General features: G+C 36.1%; 1 protein-coding gene across 3 annotated transcripts in view; it reads left to right on the top strand.

Moving 5' to 3' along the window:
* ATG4A (autophagy related 4A, cysteine peptidase) overlaps window positions 1-12,167 on the top strand; it is an 82,525-nt gene continuing 70,358 nt past the window's right edge. Inside the window, exon 1 of one of the 3 annotated variants that reach the window (XM_011982459.1) lies at window positions 1-166. In XM_011982459.1, coding sequence (XP_011837849.1) covers window positions 157-166 — 10 coding nt within the window. In that variant the 5' untranslated portion in view covers window positions 1-156. The remainder of the gene's footprint in view (window positions 167-12,167) is intronic. The other 2 variants (XM_011982468.1, XM_011982476.1) reach the window with 2 other exon arrangements.

The raw sequence follows: 12,167 nt of genomic DNA, 5'->3' as shown, positions 1-12,167 counted from the left end.
GGGAGTTGCAGTTTGAGAGCAGTTCTGGGCAGGGAGGCGCCTTTGGGGCCCTCACAGACTTGGCCTCTAGCAGTACGGAACTACAAGTCCCAGGGTTCCTAGCGACCGCCCGTAGTCAAGTTGCCGGTGGAATTGGCCCAGGATGACAGCTGGAGAATGGAGTCAGGTATGGGGAGCGGCTTTGAGTGGAACCGTGTGAAAGAGCCGGGGTGGGTAGTCGCTGGCGGGTCGTTGAGTCGGCCATATGAAATGGGTTCGGGGGCAGGGCAAGAGAGTTATGGGAGCCTAAAGGTCCTGTCCCTCGGGGTTCCTGACCTGCAGTGGCAGGCGGAAGGGACAAGGGTTGGAGCTGAGTACTACCTCCTGAGCTCGAACCGGTGACGGTGACTACCCTCCCCCTCCCTACCACCGCCCAGGGAGTGGAAAGAAGTGGGAGTTAATTACTCCGACATCTCGGCGGTGTGGCGTCTGGACAGGGTTCTGCCACAGCAGTGATAGCATATGGCACCGTACTGAGGTGATGTGCCAGGGTGATGCCAAAGGCAGGGTGTGATGCCACGGGAGCCACTTGATATCTAAGAGACTTCGGTGAGTCCATAGCCTGGTGACATCACAACTTGATGAGGGTCATCTTAAGGATACCGGGCTGTGGTGTTGGCACTTTAATATCACGATATTAACTATGTTGTCAAGGCTTTGCTGCAACTATTAAGCTAATAGTGTTTCTTTTTATAGAAATCCCAAATAGTGCCATAGCAGAAGCAATGCAAGACTGATCCTTTATAGGGCATATCCAGAGGACATTATGCCACAACTAGGTAATGATAAGAATACATTCAAGAAAGAGATTGATTATGTTTATGTTTATCCTGTTATAGTGTAGAATAGCAGTTGGGAAACTTTCTGTAAAGAGCCAGATAGTAAATATTCTAGGCTTTGTAGGTCAAAAGGCAAAATCAAGAATATTTTGTTGGTACTTTTATGACGAGAGAAAACAAATTTCAACAAATTTTTATTGATGTAATTCAAAATATAATAGTAATTGAGTACTTTTTTTTGTAATACAGGAGGACTACCAATGAGAAGAATATAATTCTTTTTAGGGGATAATATTTTGCTTAATTGGAGCTCAGAATTAGTGTTCCGTACTGTCAAAATTGATTTTAAATGTTCGTCTGTTAATGCTGATCTGTTATGAGATTTTTACCTATTTAATCTTTGAAAATGTCATTTTACACATATAGGTACTGTCAAATACTGATATCAATTCATAAACATACACTTTTATTTAAATTATTTTTTTCAAAAATTTCAGAATAGTTTTAGATTTATAGAAAAGTTGCAAGGTTAGTAGAGTTCCTGTATACCACTCACTCAAAATGAGGTACATTTTACATATCATAAAATTCACTGATTTCAAGTGCATAATTAAATGATTTTTGGTAACTTTACTGAAGTGGGGCAACCATCACCATAAATCAGTTTTAGAACTTTTTGATCTCTCCAGTAAGATTCCCTCATGCCTATTTACAGTTAATCAATCCTCTGTCCCATTCCCAGCCCCAGACAACCACTAATCTACTTTTTTGTTTCTATAAATTTGCCTATTCTGGACATTTTATATAAATGAAATCATACAATATGCAGTCTTTGTGTCTGATTTTTTTTCACTTAGCATAATATTTTTGAGATTCATCCATATCGTAGTATGTATCAGTACTTCCTTACTTTTTTATTGCCAAATAGTATTCCATTTTATGGATATAGCACATTTTTGTCTATCTACTCACTATTAGATAGGTACATCAGTTTCCAAGTTTTGGCTACTATGACTAGTGCTGCTAAGAAGATATAGTATGTAAGTCTTTGTGTGAACATATTTTTTTCATTTCTCTTTGATAGATACTTAAGGGTGGAGTTACTGGATCACAGGGAAAATATATGTTAACTTCTTAAGAAACTGCACAACTGTTTTCCAAAATAGCAGCAACATTTTGCACTTCCATTAGCAATGTATGAGAGTTCCTGTTTCTCCACATCCTTGCCACCATTTGTTATTTACTGTGTTTTTTATTATAGCCATTCTAAGTGGGTGTGAAATGGTGTCTCATTGTGGTTTTAATTTATAAACTTATAAATTATAATTTATAATATGGTGAGCATATTTTCATGTGCTTCTTAGCCATTCATATATCTTCTTCAGTGAAGTGTCTGTTATATCTTTTGTCCATTTTTAAATCGAGTTGTCTTTTTGGTGTTGAGTTGTAATGATGGTTTCTATATTCTAGATCAAGTCCCTAAGAGATATATGATATGCACATGTATTCTCCCAGTCTGCTGCTTGCCTTTTTCTTTTCTTGATGGTGTCTTTTGAAGTGAAAACATTTTGAATTTGGGTGACATCCAATTTATTATTTTTTTTCTTTCATGGACCATTTTTTTGGTGTTGTACTTAAGAAGTTTTTGCCTAATTGCAAGGTCTCAGTGATTTTCTCCAATGTTTTCTTCTAAAAGCTTTATTACTTCATCTCTTACATTTAAGTCTATGATTCATTTTGAGTTCATTTTTTCTCTGTGATATGAGGTGAGAATCTAAGTTCTTTATTTTGCATGTGGATATAGAAATTGTCCTAGCACCATTTGCTGAATCTCTTATCATTAACATCTTACATTGCTGTGCTATATATGTCACAACTAATAAGCCCACATTGGTATATTGCTATTAACTATACTCCATGCTTTTTTGTTTTTTTCAGGTTTCACTAGTTTATCTCTAGAGATCCTGTCCCATCCAGGATACCACATTACATTTAGTCATTGTATCTCCTTAGCCTCTTCTGACTTGTGACACTTTCTCAGACTTATTTTGTTTTGGTGACCTTGATAGTTTTAAGGAGTACTGGTCAGTCATTTTGTGGAAAAACCCTCAATTTTATGCTTAGACTGGCATTATGTGTTTGGAAGGAAGTCCGCAAAGGTCAAGTACCACATTCTCATCATACATTATCAATGTTACACAAACATATGATTTTAATTGAGCATATTCATTGCTTGGAATAGAATTCTGTTGTTCTCTTAATAGTGCCTTTTAGCATTATATGGCAGGTTAATCACTTCCAATTGAAAGTTTGGTGACAGCTGCTCAATTACACAGTTAAATGGATTTTGGAATATGGAATATCCTTTGCACTTGCTTCAAGGTCCAAAAACTACTGCTGGAACTGTAGTCTGAATTCAGAAAATATATATGCTGCAAATTTGTATGGAAATAGAGATCTTGCTTCTTGTTTTAACTTTTATTTCATTTTATTTTGAGACGGAGTCTCGCCCTGTCACCCAGGCTGGAATGCAGTGGCACAATCTTGGCATACTGCAATCTTCGCCTCCTGGTCTTAAGCGATTCTCCTGCCTCAGCCTCCTGAGGCGCATGCTACCACACCTGGCTAATTTTTGTATTTTTAATAGAGACAGCGTTTCACCATATTGGCCAGGCTGGTCTCCAACTCCTGACCTTAGGTGATCCTCCCAAAGTGCTGGGATTACAGGCATGAGCCACTGTGCCGGGCCTATTTTATTTTTTATTGAGACAGGGTCTTCTTCTGTTGCCCAGACTGGAGTGCAGTGGCACGATCATGGCTCACTGCAGCCTCCACCTCCCTAGCTCAAGTAATCCTGTCACCTCAGCCTCTGGAGCAGCTGGGACTACAGGCATGCACCAACACACTCAGTCAATTTATGATTTTTTGTAGTTACAGGGTCTCACTATGTTGCCCAGGCTGATCTCAAACTTCTGGGCTCAAGTGATCCTCCCACCTAGGTCTCCCAAAATGCTGGGATTACAGGTGTGAGCCACCATGTCCAGCTGAGATTTCATTTATTTCTTCTGGGTACTTAACTAGGAGTGAAATTGCTGGGTCATATCGTAACTCTGTTTAACTTTTTGAGAAACTTTCAGACTCTTTACAAAAGTGGCTGTACCATTTTACCTTCCATCAGCAAGCAATGTTCGAGGGTTCAGATTTCAGATTTATCCACATTTTTTTTCTTATTTTCTTTTTATTTTTTGGAGACAGAGTCTCACTCTGTCACCCAGGCTGGAGTGCAGTGGCAGGATCTCAGCCCACTGCAACCTCTGCCTCCTGGATTCTAGTGATTCTTGTGCCTCAGCTTCCCGAGTAGCTGGGATTACAGGCATGTACCTCCACGCTGGCTAATTTTTGTATTTTCAGTAGAGACAGGGTTTTGCCATGTTGGCCAGGCTGGTCTGGAACTCCTGTCCTCAAGAGATCTGCCCACCTTGGCCTTCCAAAATGCTGGGATTATAGGCATGAGCCACCACATCCAGCCAAATTTCTCCATATCTTTACCGATACTTATTAATATCTATCTTTTTGATTATAGGCATTCTAGTGGATATAAAGTGGTGATCTATAAAGTGGTGATCTATAAACACCCATTCCAGCCTGAGTGACAGAGCGAGACTCCATCTCAAAATAAAATGAAATAAAAGTTAAAACAAGAAGCAAGATCTCTATTTCTATACAAATTTGTAGCATATATATTTTCTGAATTCAGACTACAGTTCCAGCAGTAGTTTTTGGACCTTGAAGCAAGTGCAAAGGATATTCCATATTGACTTGTGACAGCATGGGAAGTGGATAAAGCATCTTGACATTACTTGTGATTCAAACAATATTGTCAAAATGACTTTACTACAGTTTTTTTCATATATAAGCATTGTTTTGCCTTGTAATTTTAGGTTGAATTAATTAATAAACATTATCAAGCCTGCATCAAAAGTTAATTTCCAAAGCCATTCAGCGTTCTCTAACAGTGTTTGAAGGTGGTTCTTCCAACCATTTAAAATTGTGAGAATCATTCATACCTTGCTTGCCACACAAAAACATGAGATGGGCTGAATTTAGCCTGCCAGTCATAGTTGGTGTAGAGCAGAAGTGCCCTGCATATTCAATAAATACATCTCTAGTTGATTATGGAGGTACAGTATCCCTGTGTTGTAGTATTCACAAAGTATTGGGTATAGTGACATTTCACCATAAAAATGCATCAAGTACTTGGATCTGATTGGTAGAAAAGCTGGAAAAACAATTCCAAGTGCCTTTCCTACTGAGTGACTTGTTTGGGTAATCTTCTTTTATAAACAGTATATTTTGCTTTTATTTTATTTGCTGTGACATGGTAATTAACTTTCAATTCTGAGTCCTTTAAGGCCAATGGGAAGTTATCCTTTGACTTTTTGAAAGCTGCAAGATAAATAGGTCTTAGAGGAGAAGGTCTCTTCTCTTTTGTGGCTGGCCCCAAGTTATGGAGGAATGATGTGGTTGCTGTTTATGTCCATTAAGAGACAAATGGGGCCCTGTTAGGGTCTGGCTCCCTTGCTGCTCTTATGATTGAACGTTTTCTATTGCCCTTTCCACTGATCACCTGGATTCTAGATATTAAAAAAAAACTAAGTTCATCTTCTAGACTTGAAGAATAATGCCAATAATAACTAGCATTTATAGATCACATTGTCAGTTACTGAGCTTATCTTATGCAATCCTCACATCAGCTCTGTGAGGAAGGTACTATTATCCTGCAGCTCCTACCTTTTTTAAAATGAGAAAACAGGCACAGAGGAGTGAAGTTACATGCCCAAGGTTACACAGTTTAGTTGGAGCTATGGTAGAAATCCACGCGATTCTACTCCAAAGTCCTACCACTTAACCACTGCAACATGCTGCTAACTATTGCTGAAAACTGAATTATGTGTAAATGAAAATCCTAAATAATGCAATACCAAATGCTGTCAGAGTTCTTTGGGCTATAACTCTACCTGTGATTTTGGTGAAATGACAAGATTGTAATGCTCTAGAGCAGCTCTGCCCAACAGAACTTTCTGTGATGATGGTAAACTTCTATATCTACGCTGTTCTAGTATGGTAACCATAACCACATGTTGCTCTTAAAGACTTGCAATGTATCTGGGAACTGAATTTTTAATGTCATTTAATTGTAATTGTTTTACATGTAAATAGTTTTGTGTGACTCATTATTAATCATCTTGGACAGTGCAGAGAGAGATCATTTCCCCCTACTTGTTCCTTTTTAATTACACTAAATATTTTACCCAATGCAAATATTCTTTCCATAGCACAACAGGAAATGAATATATTCTATACCGAAAAACAACTTGAGGGTATACGCAAATCAATTAACTGCATGACAGTTGCAGTAACAGGTTCTGGGTTATCCACCATGAAACTTCTCCATTCCCAGCACTTACTAAATAAACTTCCATAACTGGCTCAAAAACCCTTTGCAATTGATTTTTCACTGCTGACAAGTGTAATTTATGTGGCTTATTGCACTTTACAGTTTCTAGTTGCTTGGTTTAAGATGAGACATTTTAATCTGTGGCTCTAATTTTTTTTTTATACTTTAAGTTCTAGGGTACATGTGCACAACGTGCAGGTTTGTTACATAGGTATACATGTGCCATGTGGGTTTGCTGCACCCATCAACTCGTTATTTACATTAAGTATTTTTCCTAATGCTATCCCTCCCTCAGGCCCTCGCCCCCCGACAGGCCCTGGTGTGTGCTGTGGCTCTAATTTTTTTAATCCCATGTTTTGATCCCACGTGTTAAATGTCCTTAGTGTTATATATCACTGGGCTATACAAACCTTCCCCATTTAAAAGCGATCCCTTCACGAAACTGGCAAACTGTTACAGTCTATTATAATAAAGCACTTTATATTTACTACCTGAGTTTTAGCTTCCACACTCTTGTTTAAGTTATTTGCTTTATAAGTGGTTTCTTTTTTAAAAAAAGATTTTATTATGAATAAGAGACTAGCAATAATTTGCAAAGATAGTACAGAAAGGCCTTATGTAATCTTCATCTGGGTTACTTCAATCATTACATTTTACATAATTATAATACAATATCAAAACCAGGAAATTGATATTGGAATGATATGTGTCTATAATTCTATGTTATTTTATGATGTGTAGATTTGTTTAACCATCATCGCAATCAAGAAATATTCCATCTCTCCTATGCTACCTCTTTATAGTCACACCCACCCCCCACCGTTGATAACCCCTGACAAATACTAATTTGTTCTCCTTTTCTATAACTGTCATTTTAATCATTTTATATACAATTAAAATGATTTAATTTTTATAATCACAAAGTATGTGACCTTTTTCATTATTTTTCACTCAGCATAATACATTTGAGACTCATTCAAATTGGTATCAATAGTTCATTCCCTCTTATTGCTGAGAAATATTACGCAACATGGAGGTACCACAGTTTGTTTAACCATTCATCTATTGAGGGACATTTTAAAATGTCCAGTTTTGGGCTATTACAAAGAAAACTCTGATTAATGTTGAGTACAGTGTTTTGTGTAGATGGAAATTTTCATCTGTCTGAGATAAATGCCCAGGAGAGCAATTACAAGGTGGGATGGTAAATATATGTTTAACTTTAAAGGAATCTGACAAACTATTTTTCCTAAGTGACTGTACCATTTTGTATTCTCACCAGCAATGGTATGAGAGATCCAGTATCTCCACATCCTTTCCAGCATTTGGTATTCTCACTATTTTTTTTTTTAAAGTTTTAGCTATTGTGATAGGTAGGTAGTGATATATTACTGATTTTATTTGCGTTTACCTAATGGCTAATAAAGTTCAACATCTTGTCATGTGTTTATTTGTCATCCCCATATCTTCTTCATTTAAATATCTCTTTATATCTTTGGCCCATTTTCTAATTGTATTGTATTGCTTGTTTTACTGTTGAGTTTTCAGAGTGCTTTATGTATTCTAGATACCAGTTCTTTGTCAGATATGTAGCTTGCAAATATTCTCTTCCAGTCTGTGGCTTGTCTTTTCATCTTAATAGGATTTTTCATAGAGAAAGAGCTTTTAATTTTGATGACATTCAACTTACTGATTTTTTCCCTATTATAGATTGTGCTTTTGTTGTTACATCTAAGAACTCTTCACCAAGTCCTAGGTCTCAGATATTTTCTCCTAGATTTTCTTCTAAAAATGTTATAGTTTTACATTTTACATTCAAGTCCATGATCCATTTTAAGTTAATATTGGGCATAAAATATGAAGTTTAGGTCAAGGTTAATTTTTTTGGATTATTGATATCCAGTTGCTTCAGCTCCATTGAATTGCCTTTGCACTGTTGTAAAATATAAGTATGCCGTGCTTGTGTATATCTATTTCTGAGTTTTCTAATCTGATTCATTGATCTACGTATGTGTCCCTCTGTCATACCACACAGTGTTGAATACTGTAACTCTATAATAAATCTTAAAATTTGATAGAGTGATTCCTCCTGGTTTATTGTTTTCAATATTGCCTGTTCCTTTAACTTTCCCTATAAATTTTAGAATAAGCTTGCCTATATTTGAAAAAAGTTTGGTGAGATATTGATAGGAATTGTATTAGACCTGTGTATCAGTTTGGGGAAAACTGATGTCTTTACTATGCTGAGTCTTCCAATCCATGAGCACCATATGTCTCTCCCTTTATTTAGATCTTCTTTTATTTATTTTATCAGCACTGTTCAATTTTCAGCATAGAAATCTTGTATGTTTTGTTAGAATCATACGTAACCATTTCATTTTTGGAGTGACTATTAATGGTATTTTATTTTGAATATTGGTTTCCATGTATTCATTGCTAGTATTTAGAAATATAAATGATTTTTTGTATGATAGTCTTGCATATTGAAACCTTGCTGAATTCACTGATTGGTTCTAGGGGGTTAAAAGGTATTTTTCTAATTTTTTTTCTTTTGTTTTGGTTGGTTTTTTAGGACTTTCTATGTAAACCCTCTTGTCATCTGCAGGGAGGGACAGTGATATTTCTTCCTTTCCAGTCTGTGTTTTCTGTTGAATAGCAGTGGTGAGAGCTGAATTCTTGCCTTGTTCCCAGTCTTAGGGAAGAAGAGGTCAGTCTTTCAGCGTCAACTATAATGTAGGTTTTTTTTGTAGACATCTTTTTTGAAATTTAGATAGTTCCCCTTTGATTTCTAGTTTTCTGGGGTTTTTATCATGAATAACTATTGAATTTTGCCAAATACTTTTTGCATCAATTGATATGATCTTGTGATTTTTCTTCTTCAGTTTGTTAATGCAGTGGATTACACTAATTTATTTCCAAATGTTGAGCTAGCCTTGCATCCTAGGATAAAACACATTTGGATGTGGTGTATAATTTTTTTATATGTTGCTGAATTATATTTGCTAATATTTGCTGGGGATTTTTGCTTCTATTCATGAATGACATTGGTTTGCAGTTTAATTTTTTTTGGTACTGTCTTTGTCTGATTTTGGTATCAGTGCAATATTGGCCTTATAATAAGAGTTGGGAAGTAGTCTCTCCTCTTCTATTTTCTAGAAGACATTGTGTAATATGAATGTTAATTCTTCTTTAAGTATTTGGTAGAATGCTGCAGTGAAATCATTCAGGCCCAGATGGTTTCAATGAAGAATTTTTTTTTTGAGTTTTAAAATTATATATTCAATTTTCTTAATAGTTACCAAGCTATTCAGATTATCTAATTTTTATTGAGTGAGTTGTGGTGGTTTGTGCTTTTCAAGGAATTTATCCAGCTTATCAAAATTATCAACTTTATACATGCATAATTGTTTGTAGTAATCCCTTTTGCTGTCTGCAAGGTCTATAATAATATCTCCTGTTTCATTCCTGATATTAATGATTTGTGTCTTATCTTTTTTATTTGTCAGTTTTGCTTGAGGTTTGTGGATTTTATGAGGCTTTTCAGAGAACTACCTCTTTGTTTCATTGATATTCTCTATTGATTTTGAGTTTTCAATTTCATTGACTTCTGCTCTTTATCTCCTTACTTCTGCTTGCTTTCATTTTAATTTGCTCTTACATTTCTAGTTCCTTAGGGTGGGAAATTAGATTATTAATTTCAGACATTTCTTCTTCCCTAAGTTAATCATTTAGTGCAATGAATTTCCATCTCAGCACTGCTTTAGCTACATGTCACGTATTTTTTTTAATCACAGTAAAAAACCATAGCATGAGATTTAGTTCTTAACAAACTTTTAAGTGTACAGTACAATATTGTGAACTATAAGCACAATGTTGTACAGCAGATCTCTAGACATTTTTCATCTTGAATGACTGAAACTCTATGCTTATTGAACAGCAACTCCCCATTTCCCACCCTCCACCAACCCCCTGGCAACTACTATTTTACTTTCTGTTTCCATGAGCATAACTAGTTTAGATAACTTACATAAGTGGAATCATGCAGTATTTACCCTTCTGTGTCTGACTTATTTCATTTAACATAATGTCTTCAAGGTTCATCCATACTGTAACATATGACAGGATTTCTTCCTTTTTATGGCTGAATAAGATTCCATTATATGTATATACCACAGTTTCTTCATTTATCTGTGGATGGACATTAGGTTGTTTCCACCTCTTGTCTATTGTGAATCATACTGCAATGAACATAGGAGTACAAATATCTCTTCAAGATCCTGATTTCAATTCTTTTGCATACATCTCTAGAAGTGGGATTGTTAGATCATATGGGAAATTTTAATTTTTTAAGGAACCTCCATACTCTTTTCCGTATCAACTGCACCATTCTGCACCCTCACCAGCAGTGTGCAAGGTTCCAATTTCTTCACATTCTTGCCAGCACTATTTTTTTTTATAATGGCCATCCTAACAGTTATGAAGTGATACTTTATTGTGGTTTTGGTTTGCATTTCCCTGACAATTAGTGATGTTGAGCATCTTTTCGTATATCTGTTGGTCATTTGTATGTCTTATTTGGATAAATGTCTATTCAAGTCCTTCGCTCATATTTTAATTGAATTATTTGGTGAGATTTTTTGTTATTGAGCTAAATAATTTAGATATTGAACCCTATCAGATGGTTTGCAAATATTTTCTCACATTCTGTAGGTTGCCTTTCATTCTGTTGTTTCCTTTGCTATACTGAAGCTTTTTAGTTTGAGGTAGTACCACTTGTCTGTTTTTACTTTTATTGCCTGTACTTTTGGTGTCATATGCAAAAGATCATTGCCAAGACCAATGCCATGATGCTTTCCCCCTATGTTTTCTTCTAGGACTTTTACAGTTGCAGGTCTTATGTTCAAGTCTTTAATACATTTTGAGTTGATTTTATATATAGTGTGAAATAAGCATCCAATTTAATTCTTTTGCATGTGGGTATAAAGTTTTACTAGACCATTTTTTTTTCTTGTTGGGGGGTTGGGCTGGATCTTTGCCCCCCTTTTTTTTTCAAAAACTTTTAAGTTCCTGGTTAATGTGGAGGATGTGCAGGTTTGTTGCATAGGTAAATGTGTGTCATGGTGATTTGCTGTACAGATCGACCCATCACCTAGGTATTAAGTCCATCATCCGTTAGTTATTCTTCCTGATGCTCTCCCTCCTCCTCCCCCTACTCCCCTGACAGGCCCCAGTGTGTGTTGTTCCCCCCTACCCATGTGTTCATGTGTTCTTATTGTTCAGCTCCCACTTATAAGTGAGAAGATGTGGTGTTAGGTTTTCTGTTCCTGTGTTAGTTTGTTGAGGATAATGGCTTCCAGCTCTGTCCATGTCCCTGCAAAGGACATGATCTCTTTCCTTTTTATGGCTGCGCAGTATTGCATGGTGTAGATGTACCACATTTTCTTTTTCCAGTGTATCATTGGTAGGCATTTGGGTTGATTCCATGTCTTTGCTATTGTAAATAGTGCTGAAATGGACATATGTGTACTAGCACCATTTGTAGAAGAGACCACCCTTTTCCCCATTGTGCATTTTTGGAACCATCGTTGGAGATTAGATGACTATATATGTATGGATTTATGATCAAGGTCTCTGTTTTATTCCATTAGTCTATATGTCTGTCTTTATGACAGTACCATACTGTTTAATCCACTTATATTTATAGTAATTATCGATAGGGAAGGACTTACTGTTGCAATTTTGTTCGTTGTTTTCTGTCTTGTAGATTTTTTGTCCCTCCTTTTCTTTCTTTCTCTCTTCCTTTGGGTTTCATTGATTTTTTGGTAGGGACATGCTTTGATTCTTTTCACACATTCTTTTGTGTATCATTTAAAGGAATTTTCTTTGACGTT

This window comes from Mandrillus leucophaeus, unplaced genomic scaffold (assembly GCF_000951045.1).
Source record: "Mandrillus leucophaeus isolate KB7577 unplaced genomic scaffold, Mleu.le_1.0 Scaffold1055, whole genome shotgun sequence".
Lineage (NCBI taxonomy): Eukaryota > Metazoa > Chordata > Mammalia > Primates > Cercopithecidae > Mandrillus > Mandrillus leucophaeus.
This window is presented reverse-complemented; position numbering and strand designations above follow the sequence as displayed.